The sequence below is a fragment of the Tachyglossus aculeatus genome, chromosome 3, assembly GCF_015852505.1.
Source record: "Tachyglossus aculeatus isolate mTacAcu1 chromosome 3, mTacAcu1.pri, whole genome shotgun sequence".
Lineage (NCBI taxonomy): Eukaryota > Metazoa > Chordata > Mammalia > Monotremata > Tachyglossidae > Tachyglossus > Tachyglossus aculeatus.
This window is the reverse complement of record NC_052068.1, coordinates 65,641,977-65,668,590: the sequence shown is the minus strand read 5'-3', so window position 1 is coordinate 65,668,590 and position 26,614 is coordinate 65,641,977. Positions and strand designations below refer to the sequence as shown.

At 44.2% G+C, this 26,614-nt stretch overlaps 1 protein-coding gene across 3 annotated transcripts in view; it reads left to right on the top strand.

The window, feature by feature from the left end:
• The window catches only part of ASCC1 (activating signal cointegrator 1 complex subunit 1), an 82,618-nt gene that overhangs the window by 13,555 nt on the left and 42,449 nt on the right, over positions 1 to 26,614 (top strand). For all 3 annotated transcript variants that reach the window (XM_038744012.1, XM_038744011.1, XM_038744010.1), the window contains 4 exons: positions 3,060 to 3,159; positions 5,838 to 5,935; positions 10,728 to 10,906; positions 24,148 to 24,284. In XM_038744012.1, coding sequence (XP_038599940.1) covers positions 3,060 to 3,159; positions 5,838 to 5,935; positions 10,728 to 10,906; positions 24,148 to 24,284 — 514 coding nt within the window. The remainder of the gene's footprint in view (positions 1 to 3,059; positions 3,160 to 5,837; positions 5,936 to 10,727; positions 10,907 to 24,147; positions 24,285 to 26,614) is intronic.

Sequence of the window (26,614 nt, the reverse complement as noted above, 5' to 3'; positions counted from 1 at the left end):
AATAGATATGTACAAGTAAAATAAATGGAGTAATAAATATGTACAAACATATATACATATATACAGGTGCTGTGGGGAAGGGAAGGAGGTAAGATGTGGGGGGATGGAGAGGGGGACGAGGGGGAGAGGAAGGAAGGGGCTCAGTCTGGGAAGGCCTCCTGGAGATGAGGAAACTGAGGCATATAGAAGTTAAGTGACCTGCTCAGGGTCACATAATAGGAACACGGTTCAAGATCTTTGCACTAGCCCATGTTACTTCTCAATCTGATAGTTCCTTGGAAAATCAAATGTAATTAGAGAATTAAGAAGTGTCTGATCCAGACCATGCCACTGCTGGGATGCTAGGATTGAGTCATAAGCGTACGTTCGCTAGCTTTTTGACCTTAACTCCTGCACTCACTCATCCCGGATCGATGACAAGACCTGAAAGCTTCCAGTTAGGACTGAAAAGATGCAACGTGATGACTTTCTGGCCCGTTAGCTCTTTGAAGCCTGTCTCCTCTTCGCTCCCCCTTGTTCCCCCACTCAAAATGTAAAGTTGGCCTCTCTGGATGGTATGGGAAGTAATAATGGTGTGTCTTCTTAAGCATTTACTATGTGCCATGCCCTGCGTTATAGACCCTGAAGTAGATATAAGATAATCAGATTGGCAGTGTTCCAAAAGGACTATTTGCCAGGTCATAAATCCACAAGTTTGGATGAAACCACTTAGCATCCATCTAGGGCACTTATAGGTGATTTTCTATTGAACCCTGGCCCTGTCCGCTCCCGCTGTCAGCCGGTAGCTGTTGGGAATGCTTACATCGCACAGTCAGTGTGATGCAGTTGCAGACAAACTGCTAATGGGGAAGCCTTCACGCTGGGATTGATGGATTTTGACATTTACAGGCCCCTCGTGTGCAAAATGTCTGATAGATAGGGTTGCCCTGTTCCATATAGTGAATTTTGTGCTTGTAGTCAGTGTGGATGAAGAGTGGATAACAGTGAGCCTATGAGCACTTAAGTCGATCAGTATTGAGTGTGACCCTAGGCCCACCTAGGGTCCACAGTCTAAGAGGGAGGGAGGACAGTATTTAGTCCCCATTTAACAGATGAGGAAACTGAGGCCAGGGATGTTACCTGATTTAGCCAAGCACACAGCAGCCATGTTTGTACATATTTATTACTCTGTTTATTTATTTTACTTGTACATATCTATTCTATTTATTTTATTTTGTTAGTATGTTTGGTTTTGTTCTCTGTCTCCCCCCCCCTTTTAGACTGTGAGCCCACTGTTGGGTAGGGACTGTCTCTATATGTCGCCAGCTTGTACTTCCCAAGCGCTTAGTACAGTGCTCTGCACACAGTAAGCGCTCAATAAATACGATTGATTGATTGACTGATTATTAGTATTTAAGTGTTTACTATGTGCTAGGCATTGTACTAAGCGCTGGGATAGATCATCGTCATCATCAATCGTATTTATTGAGCGCTTACTGTGTGCAGAGCACTGTACTAAGCACTTAATAGCGCTTAGATACAAGATAGATACAAGTTAATCAGATTGATCAAAGTCCCTGTCCCACATAAGGTTCACAGTCTTAATCCCCATGAAGTAACTGAGCCACAGAGAAGTGAGGTGACTTTTCCAAGGTCACACAGCAGACAAGTGGCAGAGCCAGGATTAAACCCCAGGTCCTCTGCTGTCCAGCCCTGCAGCAGCGTGGATTAATGGATAGAGCACATGCCTGGGAGTCAGGAGGACCTGGGTTCTAGTCCCAGCTCCGCCACTTGTCTGTCATGTGACCTTGGGCAAGTCACTTCACTTCTCTGGGCCTGTTACCTCATCTGTAAAATGGGGATTAGGAGTGTGAGCCCCATGTGGAACAGGGACTGTGTCCAAACGGATTGTTATATCTACTCCAGTGCTTAGAACAGTGCTTGGAACATAGTAAACACTTAATCAGTTCCATAATTATCATTATTATTATTGTCTTTCCACTAGACCACACTGCTCCAATACTTAGCACAATGCATGACACATAAGCATTTAACAAATACCGCAATTACTGTGGAAATAATAGAGCACAGGCTTGGGAGTCAGAGGATGTAATTTCTAATTCCGGCTCTGCCACTTGTCTGCCGTGTGACCTTGGGCAAGCCACTTAGCTTCTCCGTGCCTCAGTTCCCTCGTCCGTAAAATGGGGATTAAGACTGTGAGCCCCACGTGGGACAACCTGATTACTTTGTACCTACCCCAGCGCTTAGAACAGTGCTTGGCGCATAGTAAGCGCTTAATAAATACTGTAATTGTTTATTATTATTATTGTTGTTGTTCTATTCAAGTCAAGTGAATTGCTTTTGGGCTATCCAAGTTCCCTTCTTCCCCACGCCTGCATCACCTGCTAGACTGTAAACTCCTTGAGACCAGAGATGGTGCCTACCAACAGTATTGTACTCTTCTGAGTTCTTATTACGGTACTCTTCACAAAATGAGTGCACCATAAAAATACCACTGATTGATTCCCTCAATTTCCTTATTCCTGCTCCCTTCTGCATTATCCTTACACTTGCATTTGTACCCTTTATTCACCCCACCTGAAGCCTCACAGTACCCCAGCTCAACTCTTGCTTTGACTGAAAAGTCAAGAATTAATTGAGTGGGTTAAGTGCTCCTGTTGGAGAATTTCAATTTATCCATCACTCCTTGAAGGAACTAAAGCTGGGGCTCCCCTTTCTGAGCCACCAGTCCAATATTGGGATGGCTTTATAGAAACAGTGAGGTTTACCAACCAAGTCCCCATTTCACTGGGCTAAATTTTGCCTTTCCGTATCAGGACAAAAAGAATTCTTAGTGAGTAGAACCTTCTGCTTTCTGTGGGCTCCAAGCCTGGATGATTAGGAAGTAACCCTTTTTCTGCTTCTAGAGCAGATCGGAAGGTAAAAATTAAAAGCCGTTCGCTGAATCAGGAGGAGACAGGTGGTGCTTTCTTTTAACTGAGAGGAGTTTGATGAGCGAGGAGACGGTGGGTCAGAGAGAGGCTCTGTCTCTGAGAGGAGATTTGGTTTTCTCCTCGCAGGTGCCGTGGAGTGTATAGATGAGCCTTGTGACCATTATGTGGTGGAACAAACAGACCGAGGTTTCCGGTGTGCCGTCGAGGTCCCCAGCGCTCTCTTCAAGTGAGTTCACGGACCGATTTCTGGGGAATTGCTATTGCCGGATTTCCAGCAGAGAGTGGAAATGTTACTTAGCTCTGTTCCTTCCAGCTCTCCCATTGAGTGGACCAATGCCAACGGCTTGTCAGAGTGTCGCCCAAGGATCCCGAAGCCCTCGGAAATATTAACGTATCCCAAATCCCCAGTTGGCCAGAGTTCTTTCTCGGGGTTCTTTCTCGGGATCTCCGCTCTCTCATTCACCCCTCACATCCAAGCTGTCACCAAAACCTGCTGGTCTCAGCTCCGTAACATTGCCAAGATCCGCCCTTTCCTCTCCATCCCAACTGCTACCCTGCTCATTCAAGCTCTCATCCTATCCCGTCTGGACTACTGCATCAGCCTTCTCTCTGATCTCCCATCCTCGTGTCTCTCTCCTCTTCAATCCATACTTCATGCTGCTGCCCGGATTATCTTCGTCCAGAAACGCTCTGGGCATATCACTCCCCTCCTCAAAAATCTCCAGTGGCTACCAATCAATCTGCGCATCAGGCAGAAACTCCTCACCCTGGGCTTCAAGGCTGTCCATCACCTTGCCCCCTCCTACCTCACCTCCCTTCTCTCCTTCTCCAGCCCAGCCCGCACCCTCCGCTCCTTCGCCGCTAATCTCCTCACCGTACCTCGTTCTTGCCTGTCCCGCCGTCGACCCCCGGCCCACGTCATCCCCCGGGCCTGGAATTCCCTCCCTCTGCCCATCCGCCAAGCTTGCTCTTGTCCTCCCTTCAAGGCCCTGCTGAGAGCTCACCTCCTCCAGGAGGCCTTCCCAGATTGAGCCCCTTCCTTCCTCTCCCCCTCGTCCCCCTCTCCATCGCCCCCATCTTACCTCCTTCCCTTCCCCACAGCACCTATATATATGTATATATGTTTGAACATATTTATTACTCTATTTATTTATTTATTTATTTATTTATTTATTTATTTATTAACTTGTACATATCTATTCTATTTATTTTATTTTGTTAGTATGTTTGGTTTTGTTCTCTGTCTCCCCCTTTTAGACTGTGAGCCCAATGTTGGGTAGGGACTGTCTCTATATGTTGCCAATTTGTACTTCCCAAGCACTTAGTACAGTGCTCTGCACATAGTAAGCGCTCAATAAATACAATTGATGATGATGATGATCTTTATATAAATGGCTTCCTCCTAGGAGAAGCAGCATGGCTCAGTGGATAGGGCACGGGCCAGGGGGTCAGCATGGGCCGCCTGGGAGTCAGAAGGACTTGGGTTCTAATCCCGGCTCTGCCACGTGTCTGCTGGGTGACCTTTGGCAAGTCACTTAACTTCTCTGAGCCTCAGTTACCTTATCTGTAAAATGGGGATTAAGAGTGTGAGCCCTATGGGGGACAGGGACTCTGATTAACTTGTATCTACCCCAGTGCTTAGAACAGTGCTCGGCACATAGTAAGCGCTTAACAAGTACAATTATTATTATTATTCTTAGGCCCCTTTATGAAGCCTTCTTGTGTATGACATTGTCACAGAAGTGTGCAGTCCATTACACTGGGGCTTTATGTTGGATGAATCAGCCCTATTTTTTGAACGCTTACTCTGTCTGGGGCACTGTACTAAGTGCTTGAGAGAACACCATATAACAGATTTGATAGACAGGTTCCCTGGTCACAATGAACTTACAGTCCATCTCATAAGTACAATTCAAAGTGTTAATTAAAATCTATAGAGCTAGACAAGATCAGGCCCCTGAGGTTTTTCTGAACAGTAGGATAATTTTCTTTTGGTCAGTAGGAGCAGTAGCAGATACCAATCTACCTTTTGTAGTTTTCTCCTCAGTTTGTTCTCACTGGCCTCTGGTGTTAGTAACTTGGGCATTATTTGCTCTCTCGCTCCATCTTCCTTTCTTCTCTCATCTCTGTCTCTCTGCCATCTCTTACTTTATCCTGTGGTTGCGTTGGTGTCACATTTTAAATTATGAATGATGTGCCTCCCTCCTCTGTCTTGCTCTCGTCTTTGGTCTTCCTGCTCCTCACTTGCAGACTGCAGCTAACCTTATGTGAACAGGTATGGCCATAATAATAAATTCCGCAATTATTATTATTAAGTGCTTACCACATGCCAAACACTGCACTGAACGCTGGGGTAGATACAAGATAATGAGGTCCCACATGGGGATTACAGCCTAACTAGGAGGAAGAACAGGTATTACATCTCCATTTTGCAGATGAGGGAATTGAGGCACAGAGAAGTTAAGTGGTGTGCCCAAAGTCACAGAGCAGCTAAATGTTGGATCTGGGCTTAGACTCCGGGTTCCCTGACTCCTAGGCCTGTGCTCTTTCCTCTAAAATTTGCTATTTTTCATGCCACTGGACCCGCAGGCAATACCATTTACTACTTTTTGAGTGGTTTTAATAAATAATCCCCTTGCGGATACCCTTCTAGCTTCCTGTCTCCACGTCTCACTGGAAAATATGTTCTTTCCTCTCTCAAACCGTGGCTCCTTGACTTTTTTTTACATTCCTCACCTGTCCAATTCTTTGGGATCCTGGGTGAGTGAGAGAGTTTATTGAATTTCTAAATAAAAATCTGGTCAGAGTGGTTAGTTTGTCTTTTAAATTCCTTCAAGTTTTGAATTTAAGATCTTTCAAAGGACCTTCGAGCCAGGCGCTATTGAGAATTTCATATTTTGGCAGGTATATCATTGGGAAGAAAGGAGAAACCAAGAAGAGACTGGAAATGGAAACCCGAACTTCCATCAGCATTCCCAAGCCTGGAGTGGAGGGAGAAATTGGTGAGGTTTAGTGTCTTGTTTAATTTCCTTTGATGTTGGATAGGGACTTTCTGTTAGCCTTAATGTCAGTTGTCTCTGTGCATTAATAGAGAATCCTCTGCTGGAGGTATATAAGTGAAAGCAACATATACCCAACTGAAGGATACAGAGGCTGTGCTCTTAAAATATTCTGTTTCATTATCTCCAAGAAATTACCATCGCAATAATAAAAAAATGACTATTACTACTAATAATAATGGCATTTATTAAGCGCTTACTATGTGCAAAGCACTGTTTAGGTGCTCAGGTTGTCCCCCGTGGGACTCACAGTCTTAATCCCCATTTTACAGATGAGATAACTGAGGCACAGGGAAGTTAAGTGACTTGCCCAAAGTCACACAGCTGACAATAGGCAGAGCCGGGATTTGAACCCCTGACCTCTGACTCCAAAGCCCGTGCTCTTTCCACTGAGCCACGCTGCTTCTCAGGGTCTAGTTCAGGGTCTGCAGTTTACCGTGTTTGTGTGCTATACATCAGTCAATCAATGGTATTTATTGAATGCTTCCTGCATGCAGAGCACTGTGCTAAGCACTCGGGAGAGTACAGTACAACAGAGATGGTAAACACGTTCCCTGGCCACAGTGAGCGTTCAGTCAATCAATCAATCAATCAATCGTATTTATTGAGCGCTTACTATGTGCAGAGCACTGTACTAAGCGCTTGGGAAGTACAAATTGGCAACACATATAGACAGTCCCTACCCAACAGTGGGCTCACAGTCTAAAAGGGGGAGACAGAGAACAAAACCAAACATACCAACAAAATAAAATAAATAGGATAGAAATGTACAAGTAAAATAAATAAATAAATAAATAGAGTAATAAATATGTGCAACCATATATACATCAATCAATCAATCAATCGTATTTATTGAGCGCTTACTATGTGCAGAGCACTGTACTAAGCTCTTGGGAAGTACAAGTTGGCAACACATAGAGACAGTCCCTACCCAACAGTGGGCTCACAGTCTAAAAGGGGGGAGACAGAGAACAGAACCAAACATACCAACAAAATAAAATAAATAGGATAGAAATGTACAAGTAAAATAAATAAATAAATAAATAGAGTAATAAATATGTACAACCATATATCCATATATACAGGTGCTGTGGGGAAGGGAAGGAGGTAAGATGGGGGGATGGAGAGGGGGACGAGGGGGAGAGGAAGGAAGGGGCTCAATCTGGGAAGGCCTCCTGGAGGAGGTGAGCTCTCAGCAGGGCCTTGAAGGGAGGAAGAGAGCTAGCTTGGAGGAGGGGCAGAGGGAGAGCATTCCAGGCCCGGGCGATGACGTGGGCCGGGGGTCGACGGCGGGACAGGTGAGAACGAGGTACAGTGAGGAGATTAGCGATGGAGGAGCGGAGGGTGCGGGCTGGGCAGTAGAAGGAGAGAAGGGAGGTGAGGTAGGAGGGGGCGAGGGGATGGACAGCCTGGAAGCCCAGGGTGAGGAGTTTCTGCCTGATGCGCAGATTGATTGGTAGCCACTGGAGATTTTTGAGGAGGGGAGTAATATGCCCAGAGCGTTTCTGGACAAAGATAATCCGGGCAGCAGCATGAAGTATGGATTGAAGTGGAGAGATACACGAGGATGGGAGATCAGAGAGAACACATATATACAGGTGCTGTGGGGAAGGGAAGGAGGTAAGATGGGGGGATGGAGAGGGGGACGAGGGGGAGAGGAAGGATGGGGCTCAGTCTGGGAAGTCTGGGAAGGCCTCCTGGAGGAGGTGAGCTCTCAGCAGGGCCTTGTTCAGTCTAGAGGACAAGCTTTCCATCTAGAGGACTGTACATTTTTCCCATGCTACATTTTCACCAAGCCCCAGTGATCCCAGCACTTTTGTAGAGATTCTTGTTATGGGCCTAGATAATAGCATGATGTGGGTGTGAGCTGTTGAACTAGAAGGAACCAGTGACTCCCATTGCTTGCAAATGGAGTGTAGTTCTTTCCACGGGCATTTTTCCAGTTTCTCTAGGCTAGGGAGCAGATGGGAAAATGTCATAATAACAATTTCAACAAGGTGAGCCAGTTCACCTAGCAAGGTAAGCTTGCAAGTCGGTCCCTGAGGATCACGGAGATCATGAGGAAAAGGACTGTATTGTTTCCAAACAGCTCTGAGTGAAGGGCGCTTTAGAAATAAAGGGAAAAATCCCCACAGTGAAGCTAGAGAAAGTCCTTGGAGCCAGACGTTTTAGTTGTAGAGTTTTTATGGGAGCTGTCCCATCTGGTACAGTGTAAGAGCAAAACTTTGATAGTTAAGTTGCAGGCAACTTGATATTTTTTCCTCTGGTCAGACACCACAGCCAGCACATGACAATTTTGATGACTGTTGAAGTTATTTTGTTGTTTTCTTTTGCCTTTTTAAAACCATAACTACTAAAATGCCACTTTTAAGACATTGGCGTTCTCCCCTCCTCCTCCCCCTCTCCATAACCCCCACTTTACCTCCTTCCCTTCCCCACAGCACCTGTATATATATATATATATATATATATGTTTGTACATATTTATTACTCTATTTATTTTACTTGTACATATCCTATTTATTTTATTTTGTTAATATGTTTTGTTTTGTTGTCTGTCTCCCCCTTCTAGACTGTGAGCCCACTGTTGGGTAGAGACCTTCTCTATATGTTGCCAACTTGTACTTCCCAAGCGCTTAGTACAGTGCTCTGCACACAGTAAGCACTCAATAAATACGATTGATTGATTGATTGATTCGTAGCTTGTACAGTGGCCCGTCCTGGTTCCGTGTCAGGAAAACATGAATGCGATCAAGTGAAAAGCCAGTTGTGACTGATTGTTAAAAGAAAGAGGGAGAGAATGAAATCAAGGAGTAGGAAAATAAGCCATTTTGCAAGGAAACAGGCTGCAATAGAGAGAGCATATTAATTAGTTAAAGCAAACTGAAGTGAGATGACATAAAAACTGCAATTTCATTTGCGTGTTGCCCTCTGTCATTTACTCAGCCTCCTCTTGCCTTTCCTAGATTTGGGTTCATTCAAACTCGAGTTGAAAAAGACCTGGCCAGTCATCCAGTTTGGCATAGCCAGATCAGGGTTTCTCTTTTCATTAGAGTTTGGTCCAGTCTCAGTTTAAAAATCCCAGATGTGACATATGCCAGTTTATCTTTAATAGTTTAAGAGAATATTCTTCACTGTTGTCATGGGAGACATGAGGAAGAGAGAGAAATGAAAGATTGAAAAAAAACCCAGATAAATTGAGAGAGATACATTTTTCCGCTCTGTTCCTGCCTTTTTTTTTCCTTGAGCCTTTACCTTTTTAATTATTAAGTGTTCTTTTATGACACTGCATAAATACGTCTCTCCTTCTCCCATAAACCCTTGGCCAGGGACTTCTCTACCTGAGCATGAATCAATCATTCAATCAGTGGTATTTATTCTCCCAAGGGCTTAGTACTGTGTTCTGCACATAGTAAGTGCTTAGTATTTGATTGATTTATTGAGTGCTCATTGTGTGCGGAGCATTGTACTTAGCATTCGGTAGAGTACAATATAACAGAGTTGGTAGATACACTCCCTGCCCACAATGAGCTGATAGTCTAGAGGACAAGCAGTCTAGAGGTAAGCCTGTAGATTTAATGCCTCTCAGAACATTTCAGTGGACCCATCACAGTGTTTATTCTTGAGATGATGCTTTCACATTCACTCTACCCGGAATGAATGAGTGTGCAGTTATCCCACTTCACTGTTGCTGCCCCAATTCCCAAGTTAACAATAATAATAATGTTGGTGTTTGTTAGGCACTTACTATGTGCCAAGCACTGTTTTAAGTGCTGGTTGTCCCACATGGGGCTTACGGGCTTCATCCCCATTTAACAGATGAGGTAACTGAGGCACAGAGAAATTAAGTGACTTGCCCAAGGTCACACAGCTGACAAGTGGCACAGCCGGGATTAGAACCCTCGACTTCTGACTCCCATGCCTGTGCTCTGTCCACCTGTATATATGTATATATGCTTGTACATATTTATTACTCTATTTATCTTACTTGTACATATCTATTCTATTTATTTTATTTTGTTAGTATGTTTGGTTTTGTTCTCTGTCCCCCCCTTCTAGACTGCGAGCCCGCTGTCAGGTAGGGACTGTCTCTATGTGTTGCCGACTTGCACTTCCCAAGCCCTTAGTCCAGTGCTCTGCACACAGTAAGCGCTCAATAAATACGATTGATTGATTGATTGATTTCCACTAAGCCAAGCTGCTTCTCCAAGTTAGGAAGTGTGGGAGTAATTTTGGAGAGAATCCATGAATTCGTTTCCACCCTTGAGATTCGTTCATTCAATCATATTTATTGAGCACTTACTGTGTGCAGAGCACTGTACTATCAATCCATCGTATTTATTGAGCGCTTACTGTGTGCAGAGCACTGTACTAAGCGCTTACTAAATGTAAATGTACTAAATTTACATTTTAAATGTAAATTAAATGTAAATTAAATACTAATTTTAAATGTAAATGTACTAATAGTACTAAATGTACTAAATGCTTGGGAGAATACAAAACAACAATAAACAGACAGATTCCCTACCCTACAATAAGCATACAGTCTAGAGGGGGAGAGACAGACATTAATGTAAATAAATGAATTGCAGGTATATATATATATATATATATAAGTGCTGTGAGATCCCCTTAGTAAGGTGCCACCAGGCTTCTATTTTCAGAATGAGCCCTGTTTCAGGTTGTTAATGAAACCTGTTTGCTGCTAGTTTAACCCATTGCTTGTTGCCCACAGTAATAACAGGACAACAACGTGCTGGCGTCATTTCAGCCCGAACTCGGATCGACGTGCTGATGGAGAGTTTCCGCAGAAAGCAGCCCTTCACCCACTTTCTCTCCTTCCCCCTCAACCAAGCCGTGGTCCAGAAAGGGTTCTTGGAGTTCCAGGAAAAGGTCCTGGAGAGCTGCTCCAAGGTAAGCAGCAATGCTCTTGAGAAACTGTTAAGGTCAGAAACGTCAGAAGGGCTTTTCCCACCCCTAAGGATGGGGGGATATACCGGCAGGATGAGAACTCTACAGCTAGAGAGCAGACTGGGAAGAGTGGAAAGGTTACGGACGATCCAGATTAGGTAATTTAAGGTTAGTTTTCTGTGCTTCAGCACAGAGAGGTCCTGGGATGATTTTCATTCATTCATTCAGTCGTATTTATTGAGCACTTACTATGTGCAGAGCACTGTACTCAGTGCTTGGGAAGTACAAGTAGGCAACTTATAGAGACGGTTCCTACCCAACAACGGGTTGCTCTGAACATTTGAGGGATTACAGTTACAGGGAAGGTTCTGGATTTATGTAGAGGGCAAGTTAATGAAGCAGAAAGTAGCAAGTGCAGCCAGAGGTGAATTTAGAAATCTTGCTTTCTGAGTGGCTGAAAGCAGTTAGATCAGTCTTCAATCTTCCTCCTCCATCCATATTAGTGTGAGTCACAGGGGCTAAAAGAAATGGAGTTGAGTTCGGCTTTTCCTTTCTATATCTCGTTAGGTTCTCTTGGGAATGTGCATTGAAACATCTCTCGAAGAGTTTTGACGGTTGGTGCCAGAGCAGGCTAACCTGGCTTTGGTGAGAACAGCAGGAGCCGTTGGGGTGTGGATTGTCGTTGCTAACCTTGGGCAGGGTCATCAGAAATGTTGTGGCTGGTGAAAGTTTCGATGGGCTTTTGAGTAGCTATGACCAGCCTGACCACCTTGTTAGGAAACTCTCCAGACAGAGAGGTGAAAAATGGTTGCGTGGGTCTGTGCAGCAGTCTCAATCACTGATATTTATTGAGTGCTTACTATGTGCATAGAACTGTACTAAGCACTTGGGAGAGTACTCATTCAATCGTATTTTTTGAGCACCTTCTGTGTGCAAAGCATTGTACTATTATTATTATTATTGTGGTATTTGTTAAACGCTTACTATGTGCCAGGCACTGTACTAAGTGGTGGGATGGATGCAAGCAAATCGGGTCGGACACAGTCCCTGTCCCACATGGGGCTCGCAGTCTCAATCCCATTTTACAGATGAGGTAACTGAGGCACAGAGAAGTGAAGTGACTTTCCTGAGGTCACACAGCTGGCAAGTGGTAGTACCAGGTTTAGAACCTACGACCTTCTGAATTTCAGGCTCTTGCTCTATCTACTACCCCATGCTGCTGCCTAAGTGCTAAGTGCTGTTACATAACAAGAAACAGACACATTCCTGCCCACAATGAGCTCACAGTCTAGAGGGGGAGATGGCCATTAATCCAAATAAATAATTTATAGTGTGTAATTTATAGATATGTGCGTAACTGCTGCGGGGTTGAGGGTGGGGCAGATTTCTAAAGCCCAAAGATAACAGATCCAAGCGTAGAGATAATAATAATGATGGTATTTAAGCTCTTACTTTGTGCAAAGCACTGTTCTAAGAGATGACACAGAAGGGAGAGGGAGCCAGGGAAAAGAGGGCTTAACTGGGGAATGCCTCTTTGAGGAGATGTGACCTTAATACGGCTTTAAGGTGGGTAATCACTAGGGAATCAGCTGGATAAGCAAGAAGGAAAGCACCGTGGGAAATGGTCTCATGTGAATTGGCTGACTGTAATGGAAAGTCAAGAGTTTCTTTATCTGGTTGTCCATTTACCAGTGTCACAGTGTGACTTTAATGAAGCCAACATCCACAATTGAGTGTGCTTACCCCCCAAAAAAGAAATCCCTCAAATCTGTCACATAAGAATTACAATCAGCTCTGTTAGGACTGTAAGTTACAATGGAGACTTTTAGAATGGAGAATTAAAAAAAATACCCACTGCTGATAGTTTTTGTTTCCATGGGGCTCAGGAGGACACTGAGTGATTAAAAGACAGAGTGAAGATTAAAATTTTTTACAGTAAGCATTCAGTACAGAACTTCTGACCTTGTATTTTGTTGAGCATATTATAAGTAACTGGTATGCATGAAGCGGGCTGAAATTATCGTGCTTCTGCTTTTTTCACTTCTGAAGTGGACTGATAGTGAGCAAATGTGAATGATGACTTTAAAGCTCAGCCAGAAATGAGTTGGCAGGCCAAAACGTCACACCAGCATTAATCACTCAGAAATACTTTCCTCTGGTTCCATTCTGACAGTGTTCCCTCCCTCCCTGTAAATCAGGTGTGAAGGTTTTAAGAAACACGGGGAAAGAGGACCTGCATAAAGAGCCATTTGCCTTCTGTTAACACTTTCACAGATTTTTAGAAAATGTAGAGTTGAAGGCACCATATTCTTTACCTGAGAGGGAAGCAAATTTGGGCCCCTTCAGTCCTTGAGCTCTGGGAAGATGTCTAGAGCGTCAGCAGGGTGTTTAGCACTGGTTTTGAGTGACAGAAAATAGGATGTAAGGGATAAAAAAAAATCCTTGAAATGTCCAGGTCTCATGTCCAACCCTGTGGGTTTTTCATGGTCTCTTAATACAGTATTTGTAAAATGGCTTGAAATGGCATTTGTTAAGTGCTTACTGTGTGCCGGGCACTGTACTAAGCACTGGAGTGGATACAAGCAAATCAGGTTGGATTCAGTCCCTGTCCCACATGGGGTTCCCAGTCTTAATCCCCATTTTATAGATGAGGTAACTGAGACACTAAGAAGTTATGTGACTTGCTCAAGAGAACAAAGCAGACAAGTGGCAGAGTCGGAATTAGAACCCAGGTCCTTCTGACTCCCGGGGCTGTGCTCTGTTCACTAGGTCACGCTGCAAACAGTAATGTTTATTCAGCGTCTGTGGTGGGCAGACCACTTTTACTAAGCACTTGGGAGAGTATAGTAGAGAAGTAGATAAGATCTCTGGTTTCAAGAATCTTATAATCAGGAGAGACAGATGGTAAAATAAATTAGAATTAGGAGAAAGTAATAGAGTACAAAAGTGCTATGGAGGGCTGGAGTTGGGCCGTGAGACTCAAGTGCTGGGGTGGCAAGGAAATTCTAAATTGGAAGCAGGGGGAGATGAAAAGTTAATCTTGGAAGGCTTCCTGAAGGGGATGTAATTCCAGACAGACTTTAAAGATGGGGAGAGTGGTGGTCTGCCAGATGTGAACAGGGAGGGAATTCCAGGCGGAATGGAGAGTTGAGCGAAAGGTCAGTGGTGGGAGAGATAAGAACGAGGCACAGTGAGTAGGTTGGCTTGAAAGGCATGTAGTAGGTGATCTGGAGTGTAGTTGGAGAAGAGGGTGAGTACATAGGAGGGGGAGAGCTGACTGAGTGCCATAAAGCCAGTGAGTCAGGAGTTTCTTCTTGATAGGGACAGGAGCTCGTAACCAATGGAAATTTCTAAGTGGGGAGAAGTGTGGAGAAAGAAGTTTTAGGAAAATACTCTGGGCCGTGGGGTGAAGTTTGGTTGGGGAGGGGAAAGAGTAGAGGTTCAGAGTAGAGGCCGGCTGGTCGGTTAGGAGGGTGATGCCCAAGTCAAGCCAGGTTATAAAATCCTAGGTTTGTAGGGATCACGCATGTAAAATTCTTCCTGTCCACGATTGTAATGTAAGGATTGGACCAGTGGGAATGAAATGACTCTGAAATCATAACTCATTTCATATGTGGCCCTGTCTAGACATGAATGAGCTTTGTCTCTCGGTCACCAGTGGCCTGACAGCAAAACCAAATCTCAGTGGCGAAGTCATATTCCTCCCTGAGCCACCGCTTTTCCCTTTTTTGGGTTATTTCTGGTGACTTCCCCTTTCAGAAGATTGACATTTTCCACTTACCAGTATTGGCTCTTCCCTTTCCACAAAACCAATTTCAGTTCCTAACCGGGCCAACAAACTTACAACCCCTTTGGTTTGCTCCTGCCTTGTGTGCTGCAGTGTCGCTGGAAGGAGACATGCCACTGAATTCTGGCAAATCTGATTATCCAAGCACAGAGAAGCACACACACTTTCAGTGGAGGGCGGGATGATAAAAGGAGCTATTGAGCCATCATATTTCTCAAAGAGGAGGTTTAGGACCTGTCCAAAGCTCTTTCTGGAAAGAATAATGGGTTTAGCTCTTGCCTATTTGGCCCAGAGGTATTCCTTCCCTGCCTTCTTCCCCACCCATTCCCACACTTTGGGCAGTTGCCATTCAGAAGTCACGGCCAGGAAAGACCCGAGGGAAGTTATGGGTTTGATTCCAGTTTGGGATTTTTCTCTTAATGAAGGGCTCCACCCTGGCCTGTTTCATTTGGACCAGGTTCTGTTCTCAGCTTCCTGTCCTAGCCCAACGTTGGCTTGCAAAGGGATGACTCAGTCGCTTCATACTCCTCTGTGTAGTCCTGAGTTGGTCTGCCAAGTGCCCTTGGAGCTATGGAGAGCACCAGCCTTACTGCAACATAAGGTTTTCATTGTGATCACTTTGGGGTCTCCTGTTATCTAACAATGAACCTCTAATTCCATATGTTCTTTTGACTATGGCTGACCAAAGTGCAAGTGGTGAAATTGAAATATGCTAAGCTTTAAAAATGTGTTCTCCCTCCTCCACCCATTTTCTTTGAAAAAGCGAGGCCTCTTGACCTTTATAGTTAGCGTTTTCTGCCCCGTCTGCCCCTCAGTGGGTGTAAGTTTTGTTTTATTTCCATTTCTGTATCACCCTTTTTGAAGTCAAGCTCCTTGGCTCCTGTTGGTGTTGTTTGAAATTTAGTTCGACTACAGCCATTATCGTTATCATCGAGCTCCACCTCCCCAAGCGTCTCTGTTTAATGAAGGATTTAGTCACTCTCAGACATCTGTAGGGTGATTTTTCAACTGCGTGTGATCTGAAGATGTACTGCCTTTATTTTTCTTCTCCTCCATCTCTAGCATTAGAACACCGCCAGTTAGTTCAAAAAGTATGTTGCATCCCTATATGTCTCTAGGTCATTCTGTAGCCAAGAATGCCACTATAATTCCACTTTATCTCTCAGCGCGGTCTGGTAGAAAGCAGATCAGTAATGAAAAGCAGTAATTCCAAATAGTGCGTGGTGGAGCATTCAGAAAGATTATAGATATGTCTAAAGCAACAGGGGATTTCTCATGCTGCCCAGAGAACCTGAATAGGCTGTAGTTAGAGAAACCATGTGGGTCTCTGTCCCCGCAGCAATATGCTGCTCCCTAACAGGGGCACAGCTAATGTCTCTGACCACCAAACTCCGCTTCTGCACTGCAGGACGGGGGTTGGGGAAAAGCAAGAACCAGCAACTTAAGATTTTTCCCGGTTCGGAAGGGAGTCGGAGGACTCGATTGCATTAAAACCGGGAACGGGAGAGCCCCGTTGGCTGTCCGGGGTGCTGTGTCAGCTCCAAGATCGTCCATTTGTCCTTGGATGGGAGAAATACTTTGATGGGACCAGTTAAGCTTATGATCATCTGCTGCCCGAATTGGGGCTGGAAAGCAGCAGTGGCGGAAGGTATGGTTAGAGAATTGGTGCATTGCACCAAGAGATAAAGATGCATTTTCCAAGGACTTTAACTCTCACCTGTGGGGAGCTAAGCGGGAAGGAGCGGTGGGTCTCTTTGGCCCCCAGTCCCGTCCTTGGCAAGCAACGGAGAATGGGTAGAGGCAGTTCTCTCGGAGGGCAATTGTGCAAGAGTATTTCAACTGCAGAAATTTGACTCTCCTGGCCTTAGGGTATGAATGACATTCAGGAAGAACAGGCAGTAGCAGGAGGAATGAGGTTGGGGCAAAGAAGGGGATGAAAATAAGGAATGCTCTATTCAGCCTCTGTTTGGGCTTGTCGGTAGTCTCTGGGCGATAGAACAGCGTGGCTTAGTGGAAAGAGCACAGGCTTCGGAGTCAGAGGTTGTGGGTTCTAATTCCGGCTCCACCACTTATCAGCTGTGTGACTTTGGGCATGTCACTTAACTTCCCTGTGCCTCCCTTACCTCATCTGTAAAATGGGGATAAAGACTGTGAACCCCACATGGGACAAGCTGATTACCTTGTATCAGAACAGTGCTTGGCACATAGTAAGCGCTTAACAAGTACCATTATTATTATTAATATAACAGAGATTTCCCACTCCTTGATATAATAAGGCCTGCAGTAGGGGCTAGTCCAAGAGCCCGGACCTGGGTTCCACCTCTTGCCAGCTGTGTGACCTTGGGCAGGTCACTCTACTTCTCTGGGCCTCAGTTTCCACATCTGTAAAAAGGGGTTTCATTAACTGTTCCCCTTCCTATTTAGACTGGGATATCCATGTGGGATAGGGACTCTGTCCAACCTGATGACCTTGTATCTACCTCAGCGCTTAATATAACAGTTGGCACATAATGAGCACATAACAAATACCACAATTATTATTATTAAATACCACAATTATTGGAGTGCCAGACTCTGATCCAGTTTTCACTGGCCAACAGTGGACTTTTCAGGAGCAAGGGAGGACCTTTAACCACCTCGATCTCAACTTGGTTTAGTAGATAGCGCACGAGCCTGGGAGTCAGAAGGTTATGGGTTCTAATCCTGACTCTGCCACTCGTCTGCTGTGTGGCCTTGGGCAAGTCACTTCAGTTCTCTGGGCCTCAGTTGCCTGATCTGTAAAATGAGGATTAAAACTGTGAGCCCCTTGCAGAACAGGGACTGTGTCCAACCCCATTTGCTTGTATCTACCCCGCGCTTAGTTCAATGCCTGGCACATAGTAAGTACTTAAAAAATATCACAGTTACTATTATCCCTCAAGACTGTAAGCTCATTATGGGCAGGGAATGCGTCCGCAGACAGTAAGCACTCAATAAATACAATTGAATGAATGAACCTGTTATCCACCCACCCCTCCAACCTTGGTTAATCATACTACTTTCCTTTCTGCCCTTTCTCCTCCCCTCCCCTGTATATTCCACTGTTCAGATCAAGTCCAGGCTGAACCTCATCTCAGGGGTTGCGGAATGATTTCAGAATCATCCTTCCAGTGACCACTAGAACCACCCCAAGAGGAGCATCCTGGATGGGAAGGGAATGGTCGAGAGCAGGACCCCTCTGTGACCTCCCTTAGGGATCCCTGCAGTAGCCCAAGGATTTGGATGTTTGGGTTGGTGGCAGAGAAAGATTTAGGGAATCACACGGGTTCTTCTGGGTGTAGTGTCTGTTTTCATCCAGAGTCAGGTGACGGGCAGAAGAGGCACTGAGAGGTGATCCCTGAATATCCCAATGTGGAAAGCACAAAGGATATAAAAAAATTCAAGTGGCTACCTAAATCATTCATTCATTCATTCAATCGTATCTGTTGAACGATTACCATGGGGAGAAAATCAGTAACAGATAATATGCTCAGTTCTGATATAGCTGAGAAGGTGGCATATTTGGGAAGCAGGGGCTTTGGTCATAGGAAAGAAGGGAAATACGATCTAGTTTTAGTGTGGGAATGTCCTTTTCCCTTATGGATCACTGAGCAGGCAGCTAAATACCGGCTTTCCCAAATTGCAGCAGGAAAGGGAGACTTGTAAGAATGGATTGGCTTGGAGCATAACTGCTTGTGCTGAAGTGGGGGCATGGGAGGGGAGCAGTGGTAATGCCCCTGCAGAGTCCTGAATGTCTCATTAAAAACGAAATCAGTGAAGTTCATTAGTAATGGGAGGAGTGCCAATGGTCAGTCAAAAGCTGGAGGGATGGACACGAAAGGTGACATCAGCCTGCATCATCGGGATTGGGAAGTTAGGACGTGGCTGATGTAGTATTTTATCATAGTTGGGATGCATCTCTCCAACTCAGGCTTATTTCAGGCTTAGCACCTGGTGTTTAGAAGAAGCTCTTGTTTGACTTTCTCTTCTTTCCAAGTTGATTACCCCTACTCCCTGCACACAAAAAAAAAAAGGTTAAAAATTCTCGATTGGCCTGGAATTGAAAATCCCTCTCGACTCTCCACATTGATTCTTTCCAGAATGGCAACAGTCCAGTGATCCTGGTTGATGCTTTCCCATTCTGGAGTGAGTCCTGACCAAACCTCAAGATGCAAGGGTGAGGGGTTTTGGCGCAAACTGTCCCAATGCTATGGAGAAAGGCTCAGCATGATTGAGCCCCCTGAGAAAATAAATTAAAATTGGTCTTTACTCTCTGTAACTAACAGCCTCATGGGAGTGAATAGGATGTATTCCTAGTTGCTCTGGAGATTTATTTAGGAAAGAATCACCCAGGATCAGCGACTCCATATTTAAATACAGAAAATTCAGCCTGTAGCATGGCAGTGGAAAGCAAGATAAAACTTAGCTTCTACTGTAGCTAAAATCACCTAGGTTCTTGAAATTACCTGCTATATTTGAAGACGAAATTTGATTTTTGTGACTAAGAATTTCCTGAAAGGCACGAGTTTGTGTAGCTTCCTTTCTCTTCGTCTGTCAGTTTTCAGTCTGTCAGTTTTCAGTCTGTTCCTTGTTCTGAACTTCAGTCGTTTTCCTCTCCCGTCTGTGCTTTTGTATAGCTGAGTTCTGTTTTGCTTGGCTGTGAGCCAAATTTGTCTAGATTGGTGAGTTTCCAAAGCTCAAGGTTTCAGAGTGTACTAGTTGCAACAAATAATTTGTAGAGGCCTTCACTTCTTTCTCCTCTTTTTCCTCTATGCGTTTATCTGGATCCATTTTTTGTTTTGAGTTGACTTGCTTTGTTCCCGGTAGTTTTCAGACTTTCCAGTCCCTTCCCAGCTGCCTTCAGCCTTTCTGGTCCTTGTAGACTCCCTTTCCTCATCTCCCTCCTCGTGATCCTTTGACTCTCTCCTCCCCAAACCCCCCCTTCTTCCCCTGCCCCCTCTTTTCCTCCCCACACCTTCCTTCTCCTCCCTATCCTGTTTGAATTGAAATTAAATTTAGGCAGGATCCTCCTAGGAAAATAACTCTTGGTATTTGGAGTTGTTATTGTAAATTTACTTTTGCGCTTCTGGTTTTTGAAGTAACTCTTCTTTTTTTCCAGTTGGGAAGATAACTTTTTATTTCTTTTTCTTTTTTTAATCACTGCCACCCATCCTTTGGCTGGGAAAGAGTCATCTCTGACTTCCTGCGGCCGGTCCATCTGGTCAGGTGGCTCTGGAATTATTCAGACTGGCATGAAGTGTTCAAAGAACGAAGCTGAATCTTGCATTGGCACCGCTTTCCAACAGAGTGACCAATTAAAGAGGGTTTCATATGAAGCCACACCTCAATAATGGCCTGGTCCTAATGATTTCAACGAGTCGGTGGGCCTTGCAGACAGATGTAAAAATAGCTAAACTTTCATTAAAGCACAGAGAAAAATATCTAAGATAACAATATCCATCTCTCTACACACAGACAGGTGTTTGCATAAACAGTACACGTGCAAAGCCCTGCACACAGTAAGCGCTTAATAAATATTATAACTTCTACTTCACTGATGAGGTAGATACAAGATAATCTCTAGACTGTGAGCTTGTTGTGGGCAGTGCATGTGTCTGTTGTATTATACTCTCTCAGGAGCTTAGTACAGTGCTTTGCACCCAGTAAGTGCTCAATAAATACGATTGAATGAGTGAATAATCAGGTTGGACAGTCCCTTTTCCATATGGGGCTGAGAGTCTTAGGTGGGGGAAATGGTATTAAATTCCCATTATATAGGTGGGAAACTGAGGCCCAGAGAAGTTGTGATTTGCCCCAGGTCAAACAGCAGGTAATTGGCAAAGCCAGTAATAGAATCCAGGCCCTCTGACTCCCAGACTTGTGATCTTTCCACCAGGCCACTCTGTTTCTCTAGATTTATAAGTTTTCAACACTAATATTTGAATGCCCACTGTCTGCTTAGCACTATGTTTGATGCTGTGACATGATCCTTGGCTAGAGAGAACTTAGGGAATCTCTGCCTAGAAGGAATTTACTATCTCGCAGGCAGGACAACTGCATAAACATAAATATGCTTTATCCATAAAAACAATTTTCAGAGATAAAGATCACTGGAGCAGTTGGAGGCCTTCGTGTAAGAGGGGGTAAGATTTATTCTAGATTTGAACCCCTTAGGGGCCAGGGACTGTGTCTAAATCCCATTAATGTATTATTTTTTTTCTCCAGTACCTAATACAGTACACTGCACATGGGCAGTCAAATACTATTAAATGAGTGAACATTGTAGTTCATTCGTTCAAGCAATCAAATTTATTGAGTGCTGATTGTGTGCAGGGCACTGTACTAAGTGCTTGGGAAAGTGCAGTACAACAACAAACAGTGACATTCCGTGCCCACAATGAGTTTATAGCCAAGAAGGGGGGGAGACAGGCATCAATACAAATAAATAAAGTTACAGATACGTACATAAGTACTGTGGGGCTGGGAGGGAGGAAAAGCAAAAGGAGCAAGTTTTTGAAGGAGGGAGGGGTTGTAAAGAAGGGGGACAGGTGAGATAGATGTCTTAGTGGTAGGGGAGTGAGGTGGGTGATGGAGGGTGAGGAGGTGAGTTTGGAGGTGTTTAAAAGGGTGGGCAACTAATTATTGGGATGCACAGGGCCAGAACACTCCTTTAGGAAGCATTCTCCATTCTGGGTGTTTAAAATAGATTAGGTAGATTAGAGAGGAGAGAGGTTAGAGGCAGGGAGTCTATCATGAAAGCTATTGTGGTAGACTGAGTACAAATTTTAATCTTTAGGATTTGCTGATTAGAGCCTCAAGTCTAGGGGTAAGGCCATGGGAAAAGAACTTAACTCAGAGATCTATTCCCAGCTTTGCCACCATGTGGCTTTCAACACGGGACTAAACTTTCCTTAATTTTCTCATCTGCAAAATGGGTACAATAAAGCAGGTCCTATCTACCACGTAGGGGGCAGTGTGACTCATAATTACTGTCTGTGAAAGTCTCTGAAATTCCCAGATGAAAGAACCTTAAGAAAAAAAAAAAAAACACCTCAAGCTGTAATGACGTCCTGGTTTCTTTTCTGGTGGCTGGTCACCCTTCCTGATTCCAACTGCACTGTCAACCGGAAAAGCAGTCCTAGTAAGCGCTTTTTTATGGCATTTATTAAGCGCTTACTATGTGCAAAGCACTGTTCTAAGCGCTGGGGAGGTTAGAGAAGCAGCGTGGCCCAGTGGAAAGAGCCCGGGCTTTGGAGTCAGAGGTCAAGGGTTCAAATCCCAGCTCCGCCAATTGTCAGCTGTGTGACTTTGGGCAAGTCACTTAACTTTTCTGTGCCTCAGTTGCCTCATCTGTAAAATGGGGATTAAGACTGTGAGCCCCCCCTTGGGACAACCTCATCACCTTGTAACCTCCCCAGTGCTTAGAACAGTGCTTTGCACATAGTAAGCACTTAATAAATGCCATCATCATTATTATTATAAGGTGATCAGGTTGTCCCACGGGGGGCTCACAGTCTTAATCCCCATTTTACAGATGAGGTAACTGAGGCACAGAGAAGTTAAGTGACTTGCCCAAAGTCACCCAGCTGACAATTGGCAGAGCCAGGATTTGAACCCCTGACCTCTGACTCCAAAGCCCGTACTCTTTCCACTGAGCCACGCTGCTTCCCCGTCCTTCTCCCTCTCCCAGAAGCTCCTAGATCTTGGTGTCATTGTTGACTCCTCTCCGATTTTTAACTTCTCATGTTCAGTCGGTTTCTAAATCCTGCTGATTTTCCCCACCACAAGATTTCCGGTATCTTCCCCTTCGTCTCAACACTATGGCCACCGCTCGGGTTCAGCGTCTTATCACTCCTCCCACCTAAACCACTCTACCACCTGTCTCATCTTCTCCCCTCTCTGGTGCACTCTGCTACCCTGATCATCTTCCTAAAACTTTATTCAGATCACATTACCTGGCTCAGTTGGAAATCTCCAAGGCTACTCATTTTTCTTTTTCATCAACAGAAGCTCCCGAACCTTTGGTTTTAAAATGCTCCATCAATCAATCGGTGGTATATGTTGAACACTTATTGTGTGCAGAACACTTGGGAGAGGTTATTTTTTTTTCTTTTGCTGTTACTAGTTTTATAATAATAATAATAATAATGTATTTGGTAAGCACTTACTATGTGCAAAGCACTGTTCTAAGCGCTGGGGAGGTTACAGGGTGATCAGGTTGTCCCACGGGGGGCTCACAGTTTTAATCCCCATTTTACAGATGAGGTAACTGAGGCACAGAGAAGTTAAGTGAGTTGCCCAAAGTCACACAGCTGACAGTTGGCAGAGCCGGGACTTTTATGTGTTCTTTCCTTCTGCTTCTCCTTTTGTCTGCTTGTTTCCCCCATGAGATAGTAAGCTCTTTGAGGGCTGGGACTGCCTTTCTTTTTTTTGTGTGTACTCTCCTAGAAACCTAGTGCAGAACTCTTCACACAGTTGATGCTCAAATACTATTACTATTTTAATTTAATAGTATTTTTGGAACACCCACTGGGTGCAATATAGTGACTTGAGCATTGGGGAAAGTACTAGAGAAGAATTCCCTGCCCACAACAGATTTATATTCTAACAGAAGACAAACCTAAAAATCCTTCTAAAGGATGTAATCAGAAGAAATTATTAACTGTACAGCTGATTGTTCATTTGTACAATAGTGCAGAAGGAGGGCTTGAGGTGGCTGCGGGGTTGATGTAATTTGAGAGATGGGGATTAATCTGGGAAGGCTTGCTGGAGGAGGTGTGATTTTAGGAGGGCTGTGAACATGAGGAAAGCCATGGAGTGTCGGAATGAAGATGAATGAATAGGAAGCATTTATGGTACCAGAGAATCTAGGTTCCAAGTTGCTGCACAGAAAACACTTTTCCGAAAGGCAGTCTTCAATAGAAAGTCCATGTCTGTAAGTTCTAGGTAGTTCTGCTTAGTTCCTCTTCCACTCCCCAAAAGATGTATTTTCTGAAAACAATATGGGAACTTTTTTTTAAATGGTATTTGTTAAGCACTAACTATGTGCCAGACACTTCACTAACTGCTGGGGTAGATATAAGCTAATCAGGTTGGACACAGTCTGTGTCCCATGTGTCTTGTGTCCCACGGTTTTTTTTTACAGATGAGGTAACTGAGGCCCAGAGTAGTGAAATGACTTGCCCACAGTCACACAGCAGATAAGTGACAGAGCTGGGATTGGAACCCAGGTCCTTTGACTCCCGGAGCCGTGCTCTTTCTGCCAGGCCAACGCACATCGAGAATTTGGGTCATGGGGTCAACCGAAGCTGGTTAGGAATGAAGTTTTAGAAGCTCCAGTTGTTCGGCATTGCATTGTACTTCTCAGTGCACACGACTCTGTCTTTAGGCCAGTTGATTTTCAAAAAAGACTGGTCTTCTTCCCTTCTCTTTGCAATAGGATCGTGGGGTCAACAGTTGCCTCTTCCAGAATCCGGAGAAACTTCACCTGACCATCGGGACCCTAGTGCTCTTGAATGAACAGGAGATTCAGCGGGCACAAGACCTACTACAGCAGTGCAAAGAAGAGTTTATCAAGTGAGTAATCCCAGTACACGGAGAGAGGGCTGGTCATCTTTCAGAACCCCAAACCCATTTTGAGACCCAAGTAGCACGGTATCTGGAACACGACAGTGGTCCCCTCATCCGGAGCACTCGGAATTGCCTCATGAAGGTGTCCAAAATGGATTTTAAATGGTGTGCTCTTTTTGAAAGTTGTGGAATTTAATGTTCTTAGCAATTCATTCGGTCATAATTAGCGAGGGCTTATAGTGTGCAAAACACTGTACTAACCTCTTGAGAGAGGACAATGTAACAATAAACAGACACATTCCTTGCCCACAACAAGCTCACAAGTGTGCCGAATCTATAGATTTTGCTTTGACAGTGCAACTGTCAATCTCCAAAGTGGTTTCCGTGGGTGGCTTTAGCAGTCCAGCAATAATTCCCACCAAAAGTTTTCTTTTCTGTTCTTCACTCATCCCAGAGAATAGCAAATAGCACTCGCTCATTTCAAATCCTTGCCAACGTGACTGTATCAGGTGGAGTTTCCTTCTGCCTTTGAAGGGACAGAAATTGTCTAGTGAGAGGCAGTTCAAGACAGAGGAGCAGGACAAGCCATCCAATTTGACTCTGAAGACAGGAAACACTGCTGTCATTCCTCCCCTTGAAGTGTCCCGGTGCAGGAGTTTATAACGCAGCTGTAAACTTGGTACAGTGGCTTTCCCTCCCAAAGTAACTTCCACGCTTTAGTTTTAGTAGGGGGTAAACAGATAAAGAGTAAGAGAGACTTGAAAACACTGACCCAAATACTTGCTGTTTCTCTTGTGATTTCTTTGTTCCACACCCCTGGGACTGGAGCTTGTCGTAATAAATGGGTTATTGTTTTGGATTGAACAGGGTGGAGGTTGTGTTTAAATTTCTTTGGTTATGTAATGTGTGCAGCTCTGTAACGTGATGTCAGTTTTTGCTTGTACTTGAATAATGGCTTCCTTAGTAAGATCCTTCAGATTTTTTTTTCCCCTCCATGCCTTCATTCTCTTTGGGGCCTTCAGCATGAGGACTTTCTTTTAGAGCGGTTCTTTTAATGGGGAAAATTGTTTTCTGCAAACTTTGTTCAGAACAGCTGAGCCCATTCACTCTAGTAGTTACCAACTATATACCGACTACAGTGCGGGTATGTACATTTCTTAGGTTTCCATTTAAAAAGCAGAGCCATTTCCTTTTAAGGCTTGCTCTGTTTCTGCTATCGGGAAAAATCCAGCTCTGAAAGATATATAGGCTGATCGGATATTTTATTTGGAAAAATAAGTTTTTCTATTTTCCAGATCAGTGAGGCCCTTTTCAATTGCCAAAGACTCTTTCTGCAGTTTTCAGAGTGGCAAGAAAGACTCTAGCCATGCCAGCTCAGTCTGCGTGACCAAAGGCCAGGGCTTTAAAAATGCCAGGGTTGGGGCACTTGGAGAGTCATGATCAGAGTTAATTGTTTCTAAGACCCTCTGATGTGACACATTGAAAACAGCTGCTGTTGCTGTTTCAGCTCAGCAGTGATTTTTGAAATGGCAAATAGTTGCCCTCCAAACAGCCTGCAGTTGCATTCAATTCAAAAGGATCTCCAGCGTTCTTTTTGCTTTTGATTGGTTTTAAATGTCATCTGTGATTTGAAATTAATATTGCAATGAGTACAATTAATTACAGCTATTTAAGTCTGCAATATTTGCATCTGGACATAAATTTGAGGAACAAATTAGGCATAAGGATTGATTTCCTGTATCAGCTGTTTTGCACCAATGGGGGAATTTAGTGTTGAGATCAAATCATTTTCTAATCTCCTAATGATCTCTGCCCAATTGAAGGGTATATTTCTCCCCTTTCCTCCGTCTTGCTTCTGAAACTTCGGCCCCTCATCTTTTGAATTCAGGGTACTGTGGTCGGTGAACTGGGGAGTTTCCTAGACAAAGCCACAGGAAATAATATCAAGTTCCCAAATTGACACTTAGCCTGGAAAGCACCAGAAATTAAAAATCAAAATCTTCATTGTATCTTTCTAATTTGACTTAACTTTCTTGGGATTTTTCTTTTTTGGGGGGTGGGAGAGGCTTTTGGAAAATATGGCTGTTTTGATTTTTCAAAAGCAAAACACTGAAAAAGTTGGGTGTTCTGAAGGAAGGGGTTTGGGGGAGAGGGTTTGGATATGGAAATAGTTTATGCATTTAAAGATTGAGGCCAGTTTGTACCGTGACCTTGTGTTTCAGAGCATGGGCTGAAGGCTGTGTAGTTCCTGGTTCAGGATGAATAATTCATGCTGGGTGGTGAACTCCAATGTTCAAAATAGGCCCCTGTTGGCTCACCTTTTCCTGGGAGAAGTA